Below are 27566 nucleotides of genomic sequence, written 5' to 3'. Positions count from 1 at the left end.
GTGACCAGAATCTCGTTCATTCCACTTCCGCATGTAGTTCTCAGCGTCCGTGGTCAAAAAAGCACAGGTGAGTGATGTTTCAAATTATTGTTTGTTTTCAAAGCTGTTCATATGAAGGCACTAGTTGTCTGTTGTCCTGTTTCTAAAAAAATAAATAAATCTTTATTTAAACAATTTACGTGAACAACAAACCTGTAGCTTTTGCACAATATATTTTCTAAGAGACCAAAACAAACATTTTCTGTAATAATCTCGGTTACAAAGCCGTATATTTTCTGAAAGAATACACTCGATTCTAGACATTCAGAACAAAAACTACACTTCAGTTTAATATATTTATAAAAAAAAATTTTGGTCATGTTGTTTTTTTTTGGCAAGATACAATTTCTTTAACCTTGTTGGAAAAAAGTATTAACTGGGTAAAAGTAACGCATGATCAGATACAAATAAGATATATATATATATAAAAAAAATCTTTTCAGGGACTAATCTTATCTTGTTTCTGTGTGGCGCAATAAGCAAAAGTGAATGTCATTATCATAAACTGAAATAATATTAAGATAAATGTGACATAAATTACTTTTGTAATTACCCTATTTGTAAACATAGCATTCAAATGTAACCCCTATTCCTCAGCAATGGAGCACAGGAAGAGAGGGAGTGCCAGTAGCAAGAATGAATTAGGGAAACAATTATTAACAATAAATACATTTTCTTTCCTATTATGGTTTCCTAGCAGTTACGTGACCAAGTATGAACCATTCATAGAAAGCTCAAACGATGCCCCAGACGTGATTATGAAAATAAGCTCTCAAGGCTGAGGATGTTATTGTCCGCACAGGAAATACTTACATCACTCATCACTCTCATCAAGCAGGCTATCAATATTGTTTCCCTCTGCTATTCATTTCATTGTGTTTCACTGAGATTTTAAGAAACACGACACACGATCGTGAAACCACAGGCAACAATGTTATTAAAACACAGTCACAAAAGGGACTTCTTAGGACATGGATGTAGGGCAAGAAAATGACACTCTAGAAATTTCAATCATCACTCTGAACACGATGGCAACCAGATGTTGTGTAACCTTTATTTATATTATCACCACAGCCAGAGTGGTCCCTGTAATTTTGACTGAATACAGATGTTTTGTTTTGTTTTTTTCATTTTACTGTAAACATTTTATTTCTGCTGTAATGTTGGACATTTTAACACAAAGGTCTATGGGCATTGACCATTTGAGGGCCTACAAGTTTTGGCACTCCATTTCTGACTTCAGTTTTCAGCCATGGAAGTTTCGCTTTGATAATATCCTGCTTTTCCACCAGCCTTCAAGTCAAAAATTTGATCTATTTTTTTAAGATATATATTAAAAACTACATTACAGAAAACACAACGACATTACAGAAAACACAACGACATTACAGAAAACACAACGACAATACAGAAAACACAACAACATTACAGAAAACACAATGACATTTAAAGGTAAGGACAATAGTTCTTGTTTCTGAATGGACAGAACCCGTGCTAAAATATCAGCTGATGTGACTGGTTGTTGTATTTTCTGTAATATCGCTGTGTTTTCTTAAATGTCGCTTTGTTTTGACCTTCAGGGCCACAGTAGATTTCTAAATAAGCAAGAAAATGTTAGATTATTAGATAGATAGGTACTTGACTTGTCCCGTGGGATAGCTTCACATACAATAGTTTAATCATATAATCTGTGACGTTATTTGAGTAACAGTCTGTATGTAATTGGCTCACATGGTAGATTGGTTTGGGGGCACTGTTTATTGTAACCCCATGGCGCGGCTTTGTTGGATGATTATCTTGTGATATGGTTGGTGTGAGAGAATATCCTCTACAAGTGTATTGGTGTGGCTGTAGAAAAAAACATTTCAACTTAAAAAAAAAAAAAAAAAAAAAAAATCTTGTAATTATCACAAAACTTGATAGTAGCAGCTATTAACCATAGGAAACTGTGACTAAAAGGTGGTTGACCTGGTACAGTTTGGTGACTGTTTCAAGGAGGAAAACTGCTGCAGTTATAAGAGGAAATGGCTTATTTAAAACACATTGAACATGACAAATAAATCAGATGCTAATGTTATTTGCCCTTCCCTTAACAATACACTCTCTGTTGTGCAACTTCATGTTTTATTATGTCTGTCTCCTCAGATGTTACAAACAACATGATGCTTTTTGTTGCTGTTGTTCTTTTTCTTTTTATAATCACACACACGCGCGCACACACACACACACACACACACACACACACATTTTACCAGTTGCATGTGTCGTCCCTTTCTGTACCGTTGGCTATTTTGCTCCTAGCTAGTCTGAAAATAACTCTTGCTTTTTTGAATGTTTTTGGTAACCTGGCAACTGTCGTCAAGTGGAGAATTGTCTGCTGCTTTTCTTGCCATTGGATGCTCTTTTCCTCTGTCTCTCCTTTCCCATTCACTCTTAATGTAAAAATTAGATCAAAAATTAATATTGGATCACATGTTTAAATTCAAAGGAACACGTGTTTTTTTTTTGTTTTTTTTTTTACTATCCAAAGTTGATTTTTGTTATAGGCTATCCCTTAAATGTAGTGAACTTACCTGGATATGACATATATTTTGGTTATGTGTAGCTTCATGTGATGTGTGAAATTCATCGAAGATTTGTTAAATGCCCTTTTATTTTGAAAGTGTCATCTGTCACTCTCCTTCAAGTAGCTTAGCTGGTTTGGAAATTAACCCTTAAAATGTATTTTTAGAATGTGACAGATCTGAATAACTTAATCTGCATTTACAGGCACACTGAGGTCTGCTGTAACCGTTGGATGTGGTTCAGTGGTGGGTTATTACGCTGAGCGGAGAGTTTAGCCAACCACATCTAATGGTGGCTGAATGGCCACAATTGAGGAAATGCCCACTGGTGTTCTGCAGAGGCTCCTTGCACAACCAGGGGTTGCGACCGCAGGTTGCTAAACTTCACTTAGCTGCTCAGGAGTCAACTAATACTCAGCAGTTTTTGCCCCGATTATTTTCTTATTTACATTCATAGCCTGACCAATACTGATCTTTTGGGATGACGCCAATTTTTAGGAAGTAAAACGATATATAAATACTTTTCATATTCATGATGTTGTAGTTCAAACTCAGCTGAAACTGGGCTTTTAACCAATCAGCCTTCGACCTACCGTGGCGCTGTCGTCCATGGGTGACGTGTTGTTGACTTGTTGGGACTGCGACAGCATCCTCCCTGGTTGAATTCCCACAATCCTTGACTCTGCATAGATGGAGAGCTGTGTAAACGGACACTAAAGTGGAAATAAATGGCATCAAATTAAAGGTCAATCAGGTTAAATCATTTCAAGTTTTGGCATTCCCAGTCTTCCGTACCGTGCTGATTCCTTGATCTTACACAACTCACACCTTATCGCCAGTCTTATCGCATCATTTTTTTGGCTTTGCAGTTGTTGAACAGCAAAAAATCTCACTGTTACAGACATGAAATTGGAAGACGATTGCTTTTATTTCCAGTATTTTTTGCTCACAATAACTAGCGTATTAGCTGAAGGGCATTTTGCATGGTTGCGAATAAATGGATAAAGTACTGGGACAATATAATGAACTAAAATATAAAATACAGGCTGATGTGTTGTGATTCTAATAATAAAATTCAAGCTGAAATATTTTGCAATAAGGCGTGTTTACAGCTGGCAAACGTTCAATGTCCAAATATATCTCTATGCCCAAAATATAATTTTTTGTTCTAGTGCTTTTGAACGATCTGCCCTCATACATCTAAACAGTAAATCACTAATTAAATGTGTGTAGGTGTTCACATGAATGTGGAGGGAAAAAGAAGAAAAAAAAAAAAAAAAGGTGATAATGGTGGCAATCAAAATCACGGGGGTGGCTTTTTCCCCTCCTTCTGTTTCACATCCTGCGCAGCCTTCTTGTTTCTCACTCCGTGAACTGAACATCATCTTGTTAAATTGCGCAAACGGCTCATATCCGATGATGCACGGAGCGTTTTTTTTTAAACGTCAGCTGAGAGAAAACAAAATGTACACCTGTGTCTGGAATGGTCTCTTCCACTATTCTGCAAGCCTCCCCTGAATGAGTCATCCAGCTGGCTCCTCATTGGATAAGACCATGCCATCCCTAGGGATTGCCTTGCAGAGGCAGAAAGGCCTTGCTTCCATTCACAGAAACACTGGTATGCCAGCCTGCTATTTCATTCACATAAAAGGCTAAATATTGCATGCTTTTTTCCCCCCCCTCCTCTGCTCTTTTTCTCCTTTGTCTTTTTTGCCTCTTCTTTTGATTTGCGAGGGCCCGGCTTTTCTTCCTCTGCTTTTGTGTTTGCCTTTGTTTCTGAGGAGAGGAGGCAGACGTGCTGTCTTTTTTTTTTTTTTTTTTTTTTTTTTTCCCTCGTTTGCCAGGCAGGAAAGAGAGATATTGGGAGGGACTGCAGTGCGAAATCTGCAGCACAGTGAGAGCGGAAGCTGCTTATGAATGAGTGTCAGTCTTTCGCCTTTGCTAGATGCTCCTGAGGACATTTTATATGAATGTGCGCTCGCCGCTGCCGAGGAGACAAAGATGCTTCATTGCTGCTGGTTTTAAAGAGACTCTTGGGCTTTTTTTTTTTTTTTTTTCTCCGTTATCCGTTTTGGTTGTTTTCATTGACTTATCTGCCTGAGAGACATGTTGTTCCTTTTGTGTTTTGTTGAGTTGTATCATTCATGTTTAGACCGGCTGTGAATCTGCTTCCTAGATGTGGATTTTTTTTTGTTGTTGTTGTTGAAGACATAGAATTAGCACTACGCAGCAGACTGTTAATCTCAAAATAATTGATCAATTGCTTCATTCTGTTCTTGATTTGATGCTTGATTATATTTTTGCGGAGAGACAACAAGTGCGTTTAGTAGTCGTAGATTTTGGATAGTTCAAACCCGGGTGATTATAAATTAAAATGGGCAATATATTAATGATGCTACGTATTTCCAGCCAAGCTAAAATTTTACTTTATTGTTTCCTTTGACGATTTATGGAGATTTCTTTCAAGGTAAATCTTTATTATCTGTTTTGAATAAAAAAAAAGGTTGAGATTTAAGCGAGCTTCCTGATCATAGCTGTCAATGAAATGACAATGAATGTTAGTTTCCATGCCTTATTTCACCTCATTTATCGCGATTAGTTTGTGGCGTGTCATCCTTTCGTCGCAGCCTGTGTCCGATCGCCGGCTTTAAAACGAGAATTCAAGGAAATGATTATGTGTAATTGTTTTACTAAGTTAGATTATCGGGCTACCTCTCGCTCCTCATTTCCCTTTCTCAGAAAAACAAATAAGGGGGAAAGAGTTATGGAGGATAAATATGAGACTGGGGAATTTAAAAATTGATTGGTTCTAGTGTGCTGTAAGTGGGAGTTTTTTTTTTCTCCTCTCCCTCCAACAGGAAGTGATTTGCAGTGTTCAGCAAGCCTTTTGTTGAGAAGGTTTTCTCAGATCAGTGAGTCATGCTTTAGCTCTGAGCCGGCAGGCAGGCAGGCAGGCAGGCAGGCAGGCAGGCAGCAGTCAGTAGAGAGTATTTGCTCTTCCCTTTCAGTCTCCGTGATCATCAACAACATAGACCTGTTTTTTTTTTTGTTTTTTTTTTCCTCTTCTCTTACTTTTTTTTGGATTTCGAGGGTAGGCATCAGCATCACCGCTGGAAACCAAACAAGCTGCACCACAACCCTGGCCACCTTTTATCCTCTTCTTCCTCTGCTTCAGTGTTGTGTTCCCATGGATTGTGTCTGTGTGTTTCTCTCTGACGGATTGGATTGCAGCTCTGGATTTCACTGAGAGCAGATTGGACTTTGGCGACAGCAGCAGCAGCAGCAGCAGCAGCAGCAGAAAACACAACCACCACTGTAACCTCAATAGAGAAAATTACAGTCAGGTGGCCTGTGATTGCTAAAAGGCGTTTGCTGCCTGTACCATTGCTGCTATGTTACAGGAGAGGGTAATCAGCGCGGCTCGGCCACGTCTGCCAGCACACTTGTGAACGAGGCAGGCTGTGCGCGTTGGTTGGTGGAGAGAGGGGAGAGAGCAAGAGAGAGAAGGGTATGCTTCACCGTACCAAATACAACCGCTTCAGGAATGAGTCAGTAACATCCGTCGATGAGCTTCTCCACGGCCTGTCCATGAACCCCAAGGTCTCGGCCACCCCCCAGTCTGCAGCCGAGACATCATACACACCCCCGACTGAGGTCCAGCCCTCATCCGCCACCACCGCTCCGTCCAGCACCCCCACCGGCCACGGCTCCGACCACCTGGAAGATGGAGGCACCACCCTCTGCACGCTCATCAACAAGGTGTCCAACCTGAAATTCAGCAACTCGGGCAGCTTGCTCGGCATCAAGGGTCTGCCCTCGGCTGTCAAGGACCTGGCTGTGTCTAAGCTGCAGGGGGGTGGGGGATCGGGCTCAGGCGGCTCCAGTGGCCCGAGCCCCAGTGCGGCGGCGGCGGCGACAGCAGCAGCAGCAGCCGCGGCGGCAGCAGCCTCTGGTGTGGGCGGCTCTCTGTGCAGCTCGGCCTCTCACTCAAGCCCCTGCTCGCAGCTGGAGCCGGCCGTTAGCATGAGCAAGAAGAGCAGGCTGGACGATCTCCAGCCCGGCGGAGAGGACTGGCATCCGGGTGGAGGCGGCGGACTGGTGAGCAAGCCCTCCAGAGGATGGCTGCACTCGAATGAGAAGATCTCTGGTCCAGGAGTGACATACATTGTGAAGGTTGGTGGCCTCGTTTTTGGTCTTACCCCAGTTTTTTCCACTCATTCTCCTTTTTCTTTCAATGACTCCAGTGTATCTACCTGCATAAGATGGGGGGGGGGTTAACTTGCTCATCACAACATGCCCTTGAGTGGGTGTATGTAGGTAGGTAGGCTAGAGCAGAAAGCTGAGCGAAGGAGCAGCAAGCAGAAAATCGACATTGAATAATTCAGGAGATGGAGAAGGTCAACACTCAGGAAAAGTAGATGAAAACCCCATGAGTGCAAAATAAAAACAGCCAGTTATCAGTGTCATCTTAACCATTTAATTGACGCCGTGTTTTCTGTCTGCCTTGTGTTACGCGGAGCCACGGCGTTATGCTTTAGTCACCATGGCGATGCGTTATTTCTGTACATTGTGCACCTCCGTGAGCTCCGTGGTTGTTTCAGTTGCAGACAGTGAACATGGTTGAATGGGGGAAAAAAAGACAAACCACAGTGCATGTGAGTCCCATTACACCCGCACCCCTTGTTAATGTTGCTCAGCCGTCGTACATCTTTTAAAGGGGCACAAGTTGGCGCACAACTACAAGAGCTGTGAATGTCATCATGCCGGCAATGAGTCACTAGTATGAGGAGTGGTGATGCTGAGCCCCGGCTCTTCAAGGTGTGAAATGAATGGGGGGGGGGGAAATGGACTAAACCATTTTTCAATGAAACCGCAAAGTAACCTCAAATTCAATTTATGCGGCACGTTAAACTAAAGGTCAAATATAGGTTTAGGATGAAAATGTATATGAAGAGCAGCATTGTCGGGTGAAATGTGTTATCTTCCTAATCAAGTTACGCAGAGTGATTGCCATCATATGACACCTTCTGCAACTTTGCCTGAACAAAGCCTACAGTATCTGTGGTCGGCATGACATTCCATTAACTGCATTAAGGCAGAAAGCGCTTATTTGTCCAGTCAATGCCGTTGAAAGCATCCACACTGCGAGAGGGGAAATGGGTCCGTTCGGCGTGCACCCCCCCCACCCCCGGCTCTTTTCTGCGGTTTGAGCCCTGAGTATTGAGTTCAACGTGGTGTTCTGCTCACACCACTTTTAATTAGCGTCATGTGGTCCGTCCTCGCACATCATGCACCATTACTCTGAGGGGACATCGACTGACGGCGACACTGTCTACACTCACACTTTTAACGCATGTGTCTGTGCAAAAGTAGCGCTGGAGTTGGCTGCACTTTGGTCGTAGCAATTCGTCTTCGTGTTGTCGGTTTTGTTGCCGTCGAGATCGAGTCGGAACTTTTGTTGCCGTTTTATTGTTTGTTCTTAGAAAGTCGAGCCATTTTGTTTGCAGGCAGTGCTGGTGTTTATTGGGTGGAATAGGTTGGATTCAAAAATAGATATAAGTCAGAAGTAAGCCCTTGCTTGTCACACTTATTGAGGAAGGGCCAATTCGACATCAACTGTGGCAGTGATTGCATGTAGGTCAAAAAGTTGCACGTAAAATACGTCCAGCTGGAACATACATTTTGTAGGACAGGGGTCATTTTTCAGGCCAAGGACCCCCAAACTGAGGAAGATATTACGTAGACATTAAGTACTCAACCTAGTGCTATATAGAAATATGTTATTATTATCATTTTGCATAAATGTACTAAAATATGTTGGATTCATGTTAATGTGTATTTAAAGAAATTTAAATTTATGGCGGGAAATTCAAAAAATATATATATAAAAAATGTCTAATCAATTAAAGATTTTGTGACCCTGCAGTACCTCCACAGACCCATAGGGGTCGCGGCCCCCCTGGTTGAAGACCTGTGTTGTAGCAGATAACTCTTTATACCAGCAGGTGGCCGAAGCCTTCGTATCTGTCTGTGTTGCTAATAACTGGGAGGTCAGGCAGCAAAGAAGAGTCGCATACTGTGGTCATTCTAGACCATTTTCAGATTGGATAAAGATATTAAATGAGAGCAGTGTCTGTGAACCGGTGAACTTTGTGGCTTTGTATTTTCTTTTGTTTTTCTTCTCGTGCACCGGTTTGCCAAACTGAACAACCGGTGAGAAAGAGAGCCAGTTCAACAAGCTGAATCAGCTAAAAAGTCGTCCACCTTTTGCTAAGAGTACAGGATACATCATGAGTAATAGGGTGGCGTAAATAAATTCGTACGACAAACCGTTGGTATTTTACACATCTTGCATGCATGGAGGAACATTTATGTCTTTGTTTTGTTGCCTACGACAAACAAACGCATCTAAAGTCTGCACAAGATGGCTGATTTTTTTTTAAGCGTATGATTGATACGATTATCTGATTATCAAAGAAACTGGCACTTGGGTTTCTGTTCATCAACTAATCCATCATTTTGAGTGTTGTGTATAGTGTACTATAGATGAAGCATTGCATTCATATCCAACCAACAGTATAGAAAACTATATCCTTTGAGATGAGGTCTATGTCTCGATGTGACTTCTAGTCTACTGGGATCGTTTATGGCCTCTTAAGATTTGGCCTTCGATCAATTTTCATAATTGATCTGCAGTTGAGTTTTACGTTATGACTGAGGTGCGTATTGTTTGTGCAGCTGAGAGTAAAAAAAAAAACGCCTGCACGTGTTGTGCTCAGAATTGGTCTCAACCAGTTTTATAACGGTTTGATACGTGTCTGACCGTTCTGGGTCGAACACTTCAAACACTTCATTGTTCTAAAAATAGATTAGACGTTAAAAACTTGCAAACGTCACGTCGACAGGAATTGTGTCTGTTTGCCTGAACTTTGAAAGTACTTGCTAGAGAGGCTGGGAGTCATAATGTGAAATTTATGATTCTAATATGTTTTGTTTTTTTCTATGAAATGGAGTTGGTGTGTCTGGATGCCCGTTTTGTTTACAGCCAGATTATGAATGTGATTGTGATAAAGATAGGCGCTCGTCAGCACAAAATGTTCCTGGTCTATGCAGTATTAATTAGGGGAGGTGTTGTAATGCGAGTAGCCGACTGATATAGAAGATGAGTTTGTGACAAAGCAGGACATAATAACACACTTATAGTTTTGTATGGAACAAGCATTTATTTATTTATGTTTCATCTGCTCTGTGTCAGACTGTGGCTCTGTGAACTTCTTGATGAGTTTTAAACTAAGAAACATGATATCAGCAAATTTATGACTTTGGTTTATTACGTGTTTAGGTCTTTTTTGTACATGCGTGAACAGATATAGGTGGCAATAAATGGCAATAACAAAAATGAAGATCTTCTAATGATGTTCATTAGCATGCATCATTTCCTGGGCAACCAGTGAATCGATGTGAAGATAAATTAACTCATGCAAGACATTACATTTCACCCATAATTCACTTGGATGCGTTCAATCTGGTCAAAAACAGTGGTCAAAACTCAAGGCTCAAGAAATCATTTGTGCCTTTTATTAAAGTTAAGTGTTGTGAAGTTCTTGTGCATGTAATGCCATGCTTGTGTTTGTTTATTTCACACCATGTTTTTATTCTTTGTTTGTAGTACCTGGGCTGTATAGAAGTCCTTCGGTCAATGAGATCCCTGGACTTCACCACAAGGTCACAAATAACAAGGTATGTACAAACACAATGGTGCTTTATTGCCAGAAGTTAATAGATTTTACAACAAACCCCCAAACAACACACACCTCAGCGACTAGTTAATCAGTATTAAGAGTTTGATTCACAACTAAAACTCAGGAAATATTAACTAAGAACACTAAGACACTAACACATGTTCTAGTCCCTATTTCTGGAGAATCCTACGTTTTAACATTCAGCAGCTAAAGTATTAAAAAAGAAAGGAAATAAATTGTCTGTTAATCTACTTTCACTACCTGTCTACAGTAACTAATTAATTGTAGTTCAGTTTTAAGATGCCATAATCCATCAACTGTATCTATATAGTTTTGTTGTTATGAATTAACCTTGTTCTTGTACATGCTAGTTCACATACGACAGTTCAGTTCAATAAAATGTCATCGACTCTACAATGGAACATCACGTCACAACCTACAAACAGAAGAATGCTGTGTACTTTTCAATAAAGCAATACATCAAGCTAGCTTGCTTGCTAAGGTAGCTTGTTGCATTGATTAGCAAGCATCAAGCTAGCTTGCTAAGATTAATAATGCAGCTAATGCTAACATCTGTAAGTAAGAATTACTCTTAATGATTATTAACTTTAATTACAAATCTGATATGCAATTTAAAGCTTGGGTTACTAGTTTAGAAATTATTTAACATTTGATGATGTGATGCTAAGGTCTGCTATGCTAACTGGAACATTGTACATTGTATGTACTGCTGCCCTTAAATAAGGTCAGATTTACTAGAAAAGTCTGTATGACCTCCTCTTGGGATTTTAACAGCCTCATAAGTGGAAAATTTTTGGTGAAGTTTGAGTTTACGAGCTGTGACATACAGTATATGTTCATTTTTTAAGAAATTGCGGAGGTTGATAGTAAGTTTAACGTGTTGTAATTTAGTTGTATAGAGTTTTCTTTGTAAATCAGCAGCATGTTTGAGCAAAAATGTATCCGCAATGGCCTCATCGTTTCATTATAACTTTTCATTTCCTATATTAGGTTAGCCTACATTATGCTTGCTTGCTAAACTGTTAGCCTTGGTGGCTTCGAGACAGGCATCACTTCATATAAATGTTTACCCAGCTTTAAATGTTGTAACCACAAGCTCTTGAGCTCTATATGAAGGCAGTGTATGTACAATACAACACAATACATTACAATATAATGACAGAGACAATTACTCCATAATTTCTTGGGACTTAAAAGAGCACCCAAAAAAATAGTATATAGTAAATAGTGTATCAGCTGTTTGTAAAATTTTATATTACTGTAATGTCACTTCTATCTACAAAATGCTGCTAATGGTTGGTATGCGTTTGGCCATGATTTATTAAGATTAAACATTTCAAAACTATCATCTTATTTGGGCTGCATATGAATTTTGAGTGCAGTTATTCTTTTGCATTGAATTTTCTTTGTCTCCACTCTGAAATCATTGACCAATGTGCACTGAGGCAAAGGCCAGCAGTGAATCGGTTTCTGTCATGTTCACTTTTCTGCTTGATTTCCTGAGCCCGGTAACATTAGCTCGCAGTAGTCTCTCTCCCTCTCTCTGTCACTGGGTGGATGTGTGGTTTTATTTTTTTTTCTCCCTTATAAAGGGACAAATAGAGGAAGAGATATTGAGACAATTAGAGAACGTGAACCTATTATTAGACCTCTCATTTTTTAAAATAACCTACTGCTGTGTGTGCTTTGGAGAGGATACAAAAAGTAATATTTCTGGTTCACTCTGTCTCAATTTACTCTTTTGCATCAAAGCAGTTCTATGTTTAGCCATTGTTTAATCCATTTATTTTTAACTTTTACGTAACAATCACCTTAGGATGTTTTCCCTCTGAAATCTGGAGTGGGAATGGAAAAAAAAACTTAGTGAGGTCATGTTTCATACTTCATGTGTTAATAGACAAAAAAAAAAAAAAAATAGAAAAAAAAGAAAACCAGCAAACAGTAAATAAATCCCTCAACATTTCATCTAGCACCACCCACAGGTCAAAGTCTTCACTGAACCATTTTAAAGTAGCAGTCTCCACTGTGGCGCCGCCTGTGGCAAAAGTAGTAATTACAGGTTTGTTTTTCAGAATCAGAATCTCTTTATTGGCCAAATGAACAACGTACACAGGATTTTACCTGGTGTATCAGCGCCACATAACAGTAAATAAAAGTTAACAATATATATTAAAAAAAAAACATCCTTGGACATCACGTCTTAAACAGCGTCGCCTGTGTGACATTGTCAGTCAGTTAAATGTTAACTGCTTAGAGATGTATTGTGTGCATCATTGGGTGTGTGTGACTTGTAATTTTGCTCGGACACATCGTTGTAAATACTGTCAATTTAAGAACTGTCATATAATTTCATCAGTGGCAACCACTGTTTTCTTATCTCATTTGGTTAATAGGTGTTAACGTACATTTGCCACTTTAAAGCTGCAACAATTGTACTGTTGTATGGATTGGTCAGAAAAGTTGTACAGGGTACCTAAGCATGTATGGAGAGTATAGAATTAGATTTTATAAATTTGAATATCTAAACCAGGTGATGACCACACACCGTTCGAACCCTGTGAACCCTGTGATTCTACGTGTCTTTTATTTGCTTAATTTATGATTTATTAATTTATTTTTGTATTTGAGTTAATTTTGTTAAAAAAAAGTATTTGAATACTAATTTGATGTTTAAGAAGGGCAGTGAGGCCAAGTCTTTTGTAACTTCAGGTAGTTCAAGTCCATATGCAACTTGCAAAAAAAAAAAAAAAAAAGTCTTTATCTAGCTATAATCTTCTATAAATTATTTGGGGACATAACTGCAAATATATTCAGAGTAATGACTGTAAACATAGTCTAACAGTCAACTAACTGTGATTGTGCCTATAGTCACCTTCTTCTTTTTCCTCCTCTTGCCCTCCCTCTAGGGAAGCCATCAGCCTTGTGTGTGAGGCTATTCCAGGGACCAAAGGAGCACTGCGGAAGAGAAAGGTACTCGCACAGAAAGGGAAGGAAGGAGGGGGACAGAGCGGTGGACTGATCACAGGAGAAGCACTGTGAATACCTGAGAAAACGAATGTACATTAGATAGAAAAAGAGGAAACGGCAGTAGATGTTCATTCACCCTTCCACGATCTATATATAGCATCTCCCCTGTATGTTTTTTTTCCCTCTCCTCTTCTCCCTCCTTTATGTAAAAAGAGAGGGAAAATAAAGACGGAGAGCTAGAGATGGGGAGGAAGAAATGATGAGAGAGAAAAATTGTACTTTAGAGAAGAGAGAGGCTGAGGAGAGAAGAGATAGATGAAGAGGTACGGGACTGTATCTGCGTGGGTGTTGCTCCAACCCACGATGCATTGCACACCGCACACAGTGCTTAGTGACTCATGTAGTGCACAATATCTGCGATCAGGAGGCTGAGCTACTGTGTGTGTGTGTGCGCGCATGTGTGTGTTTGTGTGCGTGTGTGTGTGTGTCCACGGTGTGTGAGGAGACGGTGTCTTAATGTGGGGTGTGAAATGAAGCATTACTCTGCTCTCTGGAGCTCGCTCAAATGTCAGGGAAGAGTATATAACGCAGAATGAGTGCAGACTAGTTTCTCTACGAACGGATTCGAGATATAAGATGATGTTATTTTGGCTGCGTGGCTGACAAACGCACAATGGTGTCACCAGCTGCATAGTGCATTTATTTATTTATTTACAGTCCTTTAATTTTAGGGGGAATTTGTGTTGCTCACACTGTAAATAATATAATTGTTAATGTAATGTTTTAATTATAAAGAGATCCAAATAAACGTCCGAACATGAGGTTATAATTTTAGTGTTTTTTTTTTTAACTAAAAAACTGGTGTCTTTTAGGCAGAGTGCTTCCACTGCGTTCATCCAGCAGTAGTGAAATGACATGTCACTGAATAATTCTATTTAAATTAATTGCTCTGCATTTTGGAAAGTATGTCATTCTTTGGACGAGGAGAGCAAGCAACTGATTAGCTTAGTAGCTTAGCATAAACACTGGAGAAGTCTCTTCTTGTAGCCTCACTGCTTTCCTCTTTATACCCCGAGCTCAGCTAACTTTCTCTAGATATGCTAACTGATAGCATTTTTTTCCTTTCATGTGTCTCCCTGTGATCCTCTCAGCCACCGTCCAAAGCTCTGTCCAGCATTTTGGGGAAGAGCAATCTGCAGTTTGCTGGCATGTCCATCAACCTAAACATCTCCACCAGTAGCCTCAACCTGATGACCCCCGACTGCAAACAGGTCAGTGTGCAAACTTTGCAAACTATTATATTAAGACATGCAATTTTTTTTTTTTTTAAAAAGGAGATACTGCTACGATAGCATTTTGTCCAGAAAGTCCAGTTTGGTCTGGACAATTTGTCCCCTGAGCTGATATAAGTCTCTGTGGATTGAAGTGTGTCAAGTCATAATATGTTTACATTCTGTACATCTATATAAATAATATGACTGGATGTCACCAGATGTCCCGCTCTGACTGAGCCAGTCATTGTTGACTGTATGGAAACAGCTGCACAAAAAAGGGGGAAAGAATGCAAAAGAATATATTTGGAAGCTCTGTAAATAACCAAGTTTCTGGACCATGTATTATAGTATATATAACACATGTGTCCAAGGTCAAGAAGGAATCTCCACTGTCAACTAAAAGGGTGGAAAAAAAGGGACCAGTTAACCACAGTGAAACTACTACTACACTAAAGGAAACTTTATTTTAGGCATTGTTAACATGGTGAGAGTTTTAAGAAAATAAATGACACGTCTATAAGGAGGTGTATTATACATATAATACAAGAGCAACTAAAAATGAATCTGGGTTGAATCATATGCATTGTATCACTTTCTTCCTGACAGATCATAGCCAACCACCACATGCAGTCCATCTCCTTTGCATCAGGCGGAGACCCAGTAAGTAACTATTAGCATAAAATTCACTCGCATACATTTGTTGATTGTGCAAGAAAACCTCTTAGTATGTCAACCTTTAAAAACTATTTTATCTTGTTGAATAGAAGTATATAAATACTTTTGTTTTTATCCATTTGGGAAATGGTTACGCTTGTTTTTTGGTTTGTTTTGAAAATAACTGTTTAGTGCATTTATTCAATGAAATGTGCTGTATATAATAATAATGTACTTAATTATAGCTTTGTATACGGTACAATGTTAATTAAAGTCCTCCAAAAGATATTTAGCCCTCTGAGAGCTGTTCATTATATGAGCAGATTTTAATAAGTTTCTCTTTTTTTTGTTGTAGGACACAACAGATTTTGTTGCATATGTAGCAAAGGACCCTGTTAATAGAAGAGGTAAATATTGTTTTCTTTAATAATCTGTAGAGGGTCTCTTATTCAACATGCTCATTAAAACTTCTGGTTCTTGTCAGCATGTCACATCCTGGAGTGCTCCGATGGACTGGCCCAGGACGTCATCAGCACCATCGGCCAGGCCTTTGACCTTCGCTTCCAGCAGTACCTGCAGTGCCCCTCGAGCAAGCTGTCCTCCACGCATGACAGGTAAGGGGTGTGTTCGTGGCAAACACACCCAAGAGTGCTTTTATACATACGCAAAAGCACATACAAATTATTGTTTTCCCTTAAGGGTATTAAACATGGAGGAGTTACCGTGGACAGAGGAAGAGGAGGAGTCAGCAGAGCACCCTTACTACAACAACATCCCCGGCAAGATGCCACCCCCCGGGGGCTTCATTGACACCCGGCTGGCCAATCAGAATGCAGCAGATGGAGGCCAGGTAATTAATCTGGACTACCCTCAGGCATACTGTATGAAGAAAAGAAGTTTGTGTTCATCTGTTTGTGTGTATCTATGTGCGACATTAAGGCTTCAGACTGGAAGTATCAATAATGACAAACAGGCAAAGGCGGCATGGAAACGAGCTATATTGAGCAACTTTATCAGATCATCACTGTGGGACTTCTAAGTAACCTGCTTTTCCTTTTTGTACACAAAACAATACAAAAGTTATCACGCTGCAGCTTTTACAAATTCATCAAACTGTCGATTTACGAGCTGAATACACATAAATGCTTCCATGGTTACCATATGATTCGTGTAAATGTATAGGCCCCTTCATGGCCTACGTCACTGTGGCGTCATGGCGTTAGCTGGAGGCAAAACAGAGGGAAGCTTGAGGCAAACACTGTCACTTTCAACCATGAAAAGGTCGACTTTCTGTATTTTTTGGTGCCAAAACCGAAAAATCAAAAACACTAACTTGAAGTTTTATCACATATTGGCCACTGCCAGTCATAGACAACCTTGGTTTGGTTTTGTCGAATAAAAGAAAAGATAGGGAGGCAATCAACAATACACACACTTAACATCATGTCAGATTAATATTTAATGCATCATCAGTTTCAGCCTCGAAAACGTTATGGGTTGAACTGAAATTACGCTAATCTGAGCATTATTTGGGGGATTCTTGTGACATGTCAATGCTAATGCTAACCACTAGCTAACGCGACGTTAGTTACTTGTTTCAGGGGTGTCCAAGCTGAAATTGTATTTACTACGTTACTCTCCACAGTGGTTCCACTTACTTCTTTTAATATCTTTGTTGGAGAGGCTTCACTTAATAAAGACAGACTAGACTTTGTCCCCTCTGTGTCTTTGTTCTACTTGTCCATCTTGGGAGAGTGAAGGGGTTGGTAAATATAGTCCCATCAGTCAGAGTCAACTTTCTAAAATAACACTCAGGATCTTGTGTGTATTAGTATATTCTCTAAAATATGTGTTTTCCTTGTCCATTGGTGCCAATACAGTCTCTTGACATACGCTAACCGCCGTTTACAAGCTATAGTGTTTGAGATGTTTGGCATCCAGTTAAGCCCCGCCCAACAAAGTACGTCACATTGTTTACAAACTGTGAAGGGGTCTATACATTACACAAGTCTTTACCTTAAATATTTTATATATAAATTATTGTTCTGTATATCCCTAGATGGGTCCAGGCTCAGTAGATCAGACGTATTACCAAGGGCGACATTGTGAAAACTGGGGAGACGAGAGAAAGCCCATCTTCCTTCAGCAGGGTAAGAGAATCCAAGCAGTCCTCTTCATGACGTATTTAAATCCTGCACCATTTTATCATGTGAGCAGTGTGATTGTTTCTCCGCATGTCCAGGATCGTTTGATATAAGCAGTCTGCCAGAGAGTAAAGGTCAGGCATCAAAAGCAGGGGAGATGCCCACGTATGTGAACACCCAGCAGATCGATGCCCAGGTGCTCGCAGCGCTCCAGGCTGAGGCAGAAAATGTGACAAAGGGCATGGCAGCGGCAGCAAAAGAAAGCCCACAGAAGGACCTGTTTGACATGAGTAAGATTTGGTTGGCGTGTGTTGTAGATTGATGTTTTTTTTATATGGCTTTTACATGGACAGTTCCAAATAATCAGTTTCCATCAACTCTGACTTTGTTCAATAGAATAAATGTGACAAAGTTGGAGCCATGTTTTTAATCACAGTTCCCACATTGAGTCTTGCTTAGTTCATCCATTCAAACACTTTCCGGTTCATTTTAATTGAGCTCTCCATATACCTCTCAAGACTTTCAGACAATCTGCTTTTAAACCATCTGTTAAAACAATATATGGTAACGAAATTATACTTTTAGAAACAGTAAAATGACTTTAGAATTCTTAATTATAGAGGTTTCCTAGCTTTTGTTAGTCCGTGACTTTGCTGTGGCAATATAATAGCATCATGTCCATATGGAGACAAAAGGAGGACAGAGTCACTGCATAGCCGTACTCTTTCCTCCTTTCAGCTTCAACCTTTGCTTTGCTATTATTATACATAGAGGATCAGTTACATGAAGATGAATCTATGTATGAAGTCTCCATGACACAAATTACATGTTGACTATATAATTTAACAGTGATCATTTCCTTAAAAAATTAATTAATTCAGCCATCATTATCCACATGCTCTAGTCCGTTAAGTGTACAGTCATTTTTACTTCTACTAACAAGCTTGGTGCCTGGTAAACTTAGCATGTTTCTCCATACAGGAACAGATAGTATACAATTAAGTAACTGGCGACAGACTCAACACATTTTTGTCTCAAGAACATGAAAAAGATAAGGTGGATGGATAAGAATATCAACTAATATGGACATATATCAGTACGCAAGCACACCTGCACATGGACCCATGCAGGTACACCTGAACACATTTAACCTCCAGGGACTTAATCTTTTATTTGGTATGCATTTTTAATTTCCTCTTAATTTAGGATTAGTAGGACCTAAGATGTATAAAAAAAACTAAGCATCATCTTTGAACAGGAAGTAGTAATTTTTGCAAAAAACTATGTCCTCATATGTGGACACTGGGATTATTTCATTATTTATATTATAAACAAGTCACCAATGTGTGACAAAATATAAAACAGTATTTTAATACCTGAACATGGCTGTGCAATGACATAATTGCAAACAATGAAGCCCCAATGTCCCTAAACGAGTACTTGCCAGTTAGCAGAAATTGTTCATTTGTTAAATTTGCCCGTCATATCAAACTAGAAACGTTAATAAGCATGTATAAATAAGTTTTAACCTTTGCTACCACTACATGGTCGACTAACGTGTCCACTAATGAGGACAATGGGTTTAAATGAAGCAGAATAAACTGCAATAAAACTTAAAACTTAATGTCCCCATATGAGGACATAGGGTCTCAGGAGGATATATACCTAACATGTTTCTTCCTACACCATGCATGCATGTTGCTGAGGTAATACAGTATTACCTAAACTGTTCAAGCATATTCACATGCAAATCAGGAAGATTTTCTTGGAAAAGATGGTCCAGGTCTGTCTGTGTTAACTTTATTGTTTTTATATGTATCCTTCTACTTCCTTTGTGCACCAGTTTTATTCTTACTATTCCTATTACTCTGTCAGCTTAATCTGTGACCCTGCAGGTTTAAAATTAAGGTAAATGTCCTGTGTTACTTTCATTGGCTGACAACTGCCCATCGGCCTTTCCTATACAACACTGTGTCATCAGCATATCATCGCATCAGGCACTCAACTGTTAAAGGTACAGTGCAGTGGTATTTAGGTGGAGTTAGAAGATGTGACTGACTATATAGTATGTTTTCTTGCTTCAGTGTAGGCCTTTATATCTCCATACGGAGCAGTTGTCCACTCATCATAGGTCCTCCTATACTTCAACCTTAAATTCCAAAATAATCCTACACTGAAGCTTCCCCAGTTTTAAAAGAATTAGGGAAAATTACTTTAAAGGAAAGTGCTATAAAGTGATGCAATATATACTAATGAGTTATAAAGTAAATCCCAGAAATGTGCTTGCGTAGTTAGCGTGGCAAGTGAAAGAGGTTAGCCTACGCCTAACACCATGATTGTACCTGCAGTGTGTCCTAAAAACTATAAATTCTTTCTGAAACTGCTCAACAGTATTTCATGTGTTGATCATTTTATCATGCGTTTTACACTTCCTCTCCCGACTTTACATTTCTCTGCTGCCTTCATCTATGCCAGAGCCCTTCGAGGACGCCATTCAGTCCCAGTCCCAGCCACCGTCCCAGGGGCAAGCCCAGTCCCAGGTGTCTGGTCTCCACAAGGCAGCATCCGTGGACAACTCGAGTCCTCTGCTAGTGCGCTCTCTGGCTTTCCGGGCACAGGAGGAGCTGGAGGGCCAGACGTGGTACCATGGAAAAATGAGCCGCCGTGATGCTGAGAAACTACTGAAAGAGGACGGGGACTTTCTCGTCCGTAAGAGCACTACAAACCCAGGGTCCTACGTACTAACAGGCATGCACAATGGACTTGCCAAACACCTACTGCTGGTGGACCCTGAGGGCACGGTAAGACAGGGGTAAAACAAAATGTAGATTACACTTTTAGGACGCTCTATATAGAAATTACTGAAAAATAAGTTTCATTGTCCAAAACAAAGGATTCTTTCACAAAACAGACTTTTAATATCTCTGTTTCTCTTTTCAAAGGTACGGACAAAAGATCATATATTTGACAGCATTAGCCACCTTATTGGCCATCACCGTGACAACAATCTGCCGATTGTGTCAGCCGGGAGTGAACTGTGTCTCCTGCAGCCTGTTGGAAGGAAACAGTGATGCTTGCAGTGCCTGATGGGAAACAGGAAGCTCTAAACAGTCTCCAGTCTTGGAACGTGAAGATGAAACACGAGAAGATGCTTAAATAAAGGCTCTATGCGCTGACAGAGTGACCTGCAGCTACTTTCCTGGAGTCACTGGAAGATTTGTTTAAGATAAAAAAAAAAGAAATATTTATAGAACTGTTATTATTTTTGTTGTGATGACTGAAATGCTATATTTTTGAGAAGACATAGGTGCATTTGGACATAATATCTTGATTTGGTGTTTTAAAAGATTTAAAAGAAAAATGTTCTTGTAGTTTAGATGAAGTGCAAATCAAACCTCAAAGAGGTGTTAACAAGAGTATTTTAGAATAAAAATCTGAAATTTTAGTTTTGTCTGTCAAGCACAACCACATTTCTACAGGAACTGTTGGCTAAGATGTCGAGGAAGCAGGAATGCTGTTTATAATGAATCTAATGAATTACATTAGGAGGGGTGGGGGTGGGGTCTTTAAATCTCACCAATAGTGTGACGTCTTACTCAATTAGTCACTATATGAAACCTGCTTTTACTGGAGATTAGAACTGAATGTGTTTTGCTTTGCAGTTGTCACAAAGTGTTGGGGTGCAAACCGACGCCCTTCATAGTGCTGTCAATGGCTTTAAAGATAAACTTTTTTATGAAGTATTTTCTCGTGTCACTGCAGTCGCATGACTTAAAAATCAACCGTTCTTGTGGCCATGTTCGTAGACCTTGAGACCCCTTTATTTGAAAGAGGTGCTTGTGTATGCTGACACTGTAAAATAGTTATGCTTTTCAACCAGTGATGTTATTTCTGAATTGGTTTTCTCTGAATTCTTTTAGGTGTGTCGTCGGTGATTAGTTTTGGGCCTTGCAGTGGATATTCTCACATCTTTTTTTTTTCTTTTATTTTGATTATTATTTTATTTCCTTTGGTGAAAATGAATAGCACAATCAAGAAGTTAGATCACTTAGATCATCTGCGTCAGTTATACCAAGAGGAATTAGTGGTGAGACGTAACTTACAGACTCAATTAGACAGATGCTGCGTTCACACTGTGTGCACTCGATCCAGAATGTTAAATATCAGATCACTTTTTGGTTACTGATTTTTGAAAGAGTTTATCAGCGTTGATATCAAAATGGCAATACTACTGTTTTGCCACTAGATGTCATCAAAGAGGTACGTGTTCACCCCTGTCAGTCACCCTTCTCTTATTTTATCATTTATTGCAAGAGAAGAATGCAGTGTCCTGTATTGCTTGAAGCATTACAGTTAAGGGGGAAATCTAGCTCTTACGAAGCAACTAGTTAAAGGGTTGATTTTAATTTTGCGGTCCGCTGTACACGACCGTTCATCGGATTTTAGTTATACAAAGTACTTTTTTTGTGGGGAATTAATCCAAATTTGGAAATGGCTCACAGAAATGGTACATGTCAGTTCTGGAGACAGCCTTTTTTTTAAAAAAAGGAAAAAAAAATGCTCTCATCCGTACTATTGTCAGGACTCTGATGGAAACCAAATGAATGGGGCATTGTATTTGATATGCACTGGACCAATTCAGTTGAACCAAAATCAGCATGTGTTCAATGAGTTTGACAAGACAGATGCAATGTAATATAATGTGCCTGTGTTTTGCTGCAAGAGGGAGTGTACAGTACATGCATCTCACAACAACACACACATTTAGCAAAAAGCAGTATAGGGATAATTTAAATAAATAAGTAATCCGCTAGATCAGTTCAAGACCAGCTGTGTCCCATATCCCGGTTTTCATCTCAGGATTCGTTTAAGGGGAGAAGAATAATTTTACGTAGAAAAGAGTCAATGGGGAAGATATATTTACCACTTATGTTCTTTTGATGTTTGCAACATAATTTCATCAAATCTAATACTGGGAAAAGGAATGTGGCGCAAGTTTCTTTTAAAGGCGCCAATTTAAATCTGTTATCAGAATATTTTAGAATCACAAATGGAGCAGAAACAGCTCGGTACTGAAATTGAGACGCCAAACACACTGGGACACAAATAAGTACACGCCGTCTTTCCAGATTTCTGTTGATGAAAATGTGCCTTTTATTTTCACAATTGGTGGTGTTGTTTTTTTTTTGTTTTGTTTTGATATATATCTATATATATTTCTTTCTCCCTTCAAAGTGCAATAGCTGATCTTCAATGGGGCATGCCTGTTCACTAGAGGTTGTGTTTTGCCCTGCTGCGTGTTGCTGCTTGAGACTACTGTTTCCTCCCTCTCTCTATCTCCGTCTCCCTCCCTCCCACCTTCCTTCCCTCCCCCTTTCCTCCCTCTCTATTATATATTCTAGATGTATCATTTCGAGATTCTGAATATAAATCTTTGTCCGAGGGAATTGCACAGAAAACTCACTATTTTGGGACAGGTAAAGTTGAGAAAAAAAAAGGAAATAAAAACATAGAAACAACAAGTCCAAATGATGTTTACAGATTTAATCTTTTGGTTGTATGGGTTTCTCATTATTCTGTATGACTGTTGGCAATAAAACTGTGAATGTGTAGAATCTCTATAGTTGTCTGTGCCACAGTAATAAGAGAATTAACTTTACAGACATTATAAATTGGCTTGACAACATCTTCAAGAAACCTCGAGCAAGTCCAGTTGCCCTTGTTTTAGTTTTGTTACAGATACACCGTGTCTTGGATGACAGAAGAATCTTCACAGACAAGTTTGCCTCATGGTTTCACTTACTCATTTGCAAAAAAATTAATAATAATAATAATAAGCGCAGCAATGGTGTCCTTACTCTGGATAATCCACTGAATAAGCTAAAGTTAAAAGAAGAAGAAGCAAAGAGGTCTTTTAAATTATTCGACAGTGGATCTGTTTTGGACAGATTATGTTGCTATTGAATTTTCCAAACGATGGTTGGTTTGCAGAAATGTTGTGAATATTATATTTAAAAATGCCTGAACACCACACCTCTAAACAAGGCTGCACTCTGCTGCCCACATGAGGTAATCAGGATCCTTATCCATACTCTTGTTTTTTTTTTTTTTTTACCTTTATTGTGTAAAAGCTTATATTTTCTGCTTCATATAAATAGCTGCATTTAATCCTTTTTTCTGTAGCACATGCTGCATTCACATGCCTCTTGTGACTCTTCATGCTTCTTCAGTCCATATAAAACATGCAGCAGCACAGCCAGCAGATGGAGCCCTGTTATCACTTAGACTTTACTTGCACAGTGGTAACAAATGCTGTTTTTTTTTTTGTTTTTTTTTTTAACTTGTTGCTACCGATAAAACAAAAAAACACTTGAGTGTACAATGCCGATCACAGTAACTGCACAGCATACTGTAATAATACTGAGTAAATACGAAATTGCAGAATACAGAGGATAATAAATACTTTTGGCTGTTCATTGTTAAAGTAATAATCGTCTACAATCATTCTTCAATACATTGTTTTTGCAGTACTATAATTGCACTTATTATTAGCTGCAGGTGAATGTTCACTTTTTGATTGTGTTTTATGAAGAGCACCGTTTCATTCGACGTCTGTCTTTCACTATTCTGCATAAATGATCAAGTTTGGAGATACTTGGTTCTCACTGGACACTAGATGTGACAAAGAGGGAACTCACTGAACTTACCTGCCTCATGCATCAATCTGTCTAACGTTGTGCGTGAACATTTAAACTACTGCCCCGCAGCAAATGCTTCAAATCTGCCCTTTAGGCGTCCTTCATTCTTAACCCATCGTAATCCCTTTCGTCACCAATGCACTCCACTGTGAACCAACCCTGTAAGAATATAGATTATTTCACTCTTCCTTTCTTCAGTTTTTTCTGTCGCTCTCAAGGACAGTCTCAGCAGCACCCCTGCTTGCGCCCGCCACCACAGAGACCTGGCTGTTTCCTGTGTCCGTCTCCTGCCCCTTGTCCAGCTCCGCCTGCCTGGAGCCCTGCTGGCTCTGGTTAGGGTTGTTCTGGCTGCTCCACGACTTGCTTCTGCTGCGGCTGGGCTCCAGAGACTGCCTGTTCCCGCTGTCGTTTACGGAAACCTTCGCCTTGTAGCAAATGCCGCAAACCAGGCCCAGGAAGGCCCGTCTCATCTCGCGGCTGGCCAGAGTGTAGATGACCGGGTTCATGGCCGAGTTGAGCACGGCCACTGCGATGAACCAGTCCGCCTTGTAGAGGATTAGACACTGTTGATCACACGCCACATCCACCAGGAGCAGGACGAAGATGGGTGACCAGCACGCAATGAACACCCCGACTACGATGATGACCGTGCGCAGCAGGGACATGGCATGCTCAGAATTGCTGTGCTTGCTCACCTTTCTGCTGCTGGACTTAACCAGGATGTAGATGCGGGCGTAAAGGATTGACATGGCTAAGAGCAAAACCATGAAAACGGTGATACAGAAAGCTACGTATTTCTTGGAGTAGAGCGGGAGGACTATTGAGCAATCAGGGAGATTGCCCCGGCAATTCCAGCCTAGAATAGGCAAAGCTCCGAGAGATATAGCGATTAACCAGCAGGTCCCTATAAGCAGGAAGACTCTGTAGTTCTTGTTGGCGTCATACGGCCTCATTTTGATCATAGTCAGGTGCCTCTCTATAGCAATAGCCAGGAGGCTGAAAATGGATGCACCAAGCGCGACGAACATACTGCCCTCCCTCACAAACCACAGCGCAGGTGAGAGCTGCAGGGTCTTCTCTCCTGACAGGAGTAGGTTGACCATGTAGGCGACTCCAGCCAGCATGTCGCACAGTGCCAGGTTGGCGATGAAGAAGTACATGCGGTTGTGGAACCGGTGGTTCCTCCATATGGCCACCAGCACAGTGAGGTTCTCCAGGACGATGAAGCTGCAAATGACGAGGAACACGATGGTTTTAAAGTCCAGGGCGCCGGGGCTTGCGCCGACGTTAGGCCGGTAGTCCAGCTTTCCCGTGTAGTTGTAGTGGAGGAATATTTCAGTGCTGTTCATCTTCCAAACGCCGGCTGTGGACACACGATGTCAGACTTGAGCAGGGAGTCCAGTATCCACTGTGTTCAACTGCAGCAGAAGATGAGAGTCTTATTACATCAACCATCATCATTCTGACACTGTTACAGTATAATATCCCACTTTGCCTTAAGGATTTCAACATTTCTGTCGAAACAAGAGGTCATTGAGTCTAGCAAATACCTGCAAACACTTTACAATAAACACAGAGTCAACACCTTAAAATAAACGGTGATGTTTGTTTACACAGGACACTTGTAAATGAAAAGAGGCTTATTCAAGGTTAAAATTTCTTCAGCTTCTCAACTTGAAATTTCGCACAATTCTTCATCACACTAACTTTTTAAATGTTCCGGCATCTCTTAACGGATTTAATTGGCCACTTCGCGCCGATTCAAGCAGTCTACATTTTCCTCAAAAAGCAGCTTTGACACAACTCACCGCTGGACGCTCGCACTTCTTGTCTGAGTGAAAGTTAAGAGCGCGCTGATGGGCACAGCCGCATCTCATCGCTGAGTTGTCGATAGAGTCGCCGTATTTCCTGGAATTGCATTTACAGTATCTTCTGTATCAATGAAAGAACGCAACTCCTCATCTTTTACTGATCTCTGAAAACTCCGGAGTTGTCGACGGTTGTCTGGAAGTCACTCCCCTGCCTCCCTCCCCTCTCTCCCCTCCCTCGAGTCCGGACAGGGGGAGCACAGACGCAGCTGGAGGCTTAGCTCAACTCACCAAGACTATCAAACCGGGAGGAGGTATGTGGAAGCCCAACCTGCTGCATTGTATTTCAATAATGATGTGTCAGGATGTCACTTTGCTCAAACAAAAGGTTATTGGAGAGCATACATAAAGTGAAATTTACTTTAAAGTTAGCACATAACAGGTTGAGCTTCATAAAACTTAAGTTAAATTAATAAATCGAATTAGCCCGTGTTAATTAAATGTTATCAAGATGAAACGAAGAAACAGGGACAATTACCGTTTCTTTTCTTATGAGATATTTATTCATATTTAAGCATATTTAAACTGCAACGGCTGGCTACCGTAGTTGTTTATCGCTTTCATTTCGGCGGCTCCCGTAATAACCATTGACTGTAATAATACCGGTACACCGGTAATAAATAAAAAATAATTTTTTTTCTGCATTCATAGAAGATGAGGAAAAAATCCGGGGCATTTTCGTCGACTTCTTTAGCCGGGGGACAGTTCATCCCAAACGGGAACTGAAGATGGATAATATGTTGTCAGTTAGCTACTTAGCTAACTAGTGATCATTTGCGATAGTTAATATTATGTCATTTAGCTACTTAGCTAGCTAGTAATAATTTACGATAGCTAATATTTTGTCAGTTAGCTACTTAGCTAGCTGGTAATCATTTAAGACAGCTAATAATTTGTCAGTTAGCTACTTAGCTAGCTAGTAATTCAAAATTGCTATAATTTTTAATTAGCTGAGGAGCAAGCAAATGTTAAACTCGCCACATAACTAGTATGTAGTTAGCTACCAAAATAGCTTACCAAGAAAAAAAAAAACAATATAGAAGCAAAATTAGAAACTTAATTAGTTCAAATTTGGATTTATTGTACAGCAGCTTACAAAAAACACAACTACAATTAAACTGAAACAGTAAAATCATAAATAATATCTGCACAGACACTGAGGCCCTAATACACACTGATAAATGAAACTCAAGTCAAATGATAACCACAATTCAACATAATACAACAAAATTCAAGCAAATGTCTTAATGCAACATTGCAACATGAAGTTTGCCTCTGGATGTTTATGCACACGCCATAGCATAACTTTAATAAAAGCCTTGAGTTTACATGCAGGACTTTATATTTTGCTTGGTTCATTTCTGACGCAGACGAGAAGTAGAAAGAGAGAGTAAACATTATGCGGTAAGAGTTTTGGTTAAGATGACTGCAGCCCATCCTTTGTTCTGGTCTCTCTGCTGTGACCTCATATCCAGGAAGGATGGGCAGGGCTGGCAGCAAGGAGTCTAAGAGGCAGAGAGACAGATGATGACTTTTTAAAATAGATGTGACAAAGTAGACTCTACACTTTGAGGAGCTTTTAAGATGTCCCTGAC

General features: G+C 40.0%; 2 protein-coding genes across 3 annotated transcripts; one reads left to right on the top strand and one right to left on the bottom strand.

Moving 5' to 3' along the window:
- Positions 1-6: 6 nt before the first annotated feature.
- On the top strand, positions 7-22952 carry shc3 (SHC (Src homology 2 domain containing) transforming protein 3). Of its 2 annotated transcripts, XM_047570677.1 has the most exons (13): positions 7-67; positions 6005-6776; positions 10273-10343; positions 13273-13336; positions 14485-14604; positions 15214-15267; positions 15617-15668; positions 15746-15875; positions 15961-16111; positions 17321-17411; positions 17504-17695; positions 19881-20206; positions 20348-22952. In XM_047570677.1, exons 2-13 carry the CDS (start codon positions 6114-6116, stop codon positions 20474-20476), a joined length of 2043 nt encoding a protein of 680 aa, XP_047426633.1. In that variant the 5' UTR covers positions 7-67; positions 6005-6113; the 3' UTR covers positions 20477-22952. The 2 variants fall into 2 exon arrangements, with proteins under 2 accessions (XP_047426633.1, XP_047426632.1); XM_047570676.1 differs by lacking the exon at positions 7-67 and having other exon boundaries at positions 4447-6776.
- Positions 22953-23502: 550 nt separating this feature from the next.
- On the bottom strand, positions 23503-26174 carry LOC124997100 (sphingosine 1-phosphate receptor 3). Its single transcript, XM_047570678.1, has 2 exons — positions 25912-26174; positions 23503-25521 (listed from the first exon to the last, which is right to left on the bottom strand). The coding sequence occupies exon 2, from the start codon at positions 25450-25452 to the stop codon at positions 24298-24300; it is 1155 nt and encodes a 384-aa protein (XP_047426634.1). The 5' UTR covers positions 25453-25521; positions 25912-26174; the 3' UTR covers positions 23503-24297.
- Positions 26175-27566: the final 1392 nt, after the last annotated feature.

The sequence above is a fragment of the Mugil cephalus genome, chromosome 19, assembly GCF_022458985.1.
Source record: "Mugil cephalus isolate CIBA_MC_2020 chromosome 19, CIBA_Mcephalus_1.1, whole genome shotgun sequence".
In the NCBI taxonomy this organism is placed as follows: domain Eukaryota; kingdom Metazoa; phylum Chordata; class Actinopteri; order Mugiliformes; family Mugilidae; genus Mugil; species Mugil cephalus.
The sequence above is the reverse complement of the archived record's forward strand: the minus strand, read 5'-3'. Positions and strand labels throughout refer to the sequence as shown.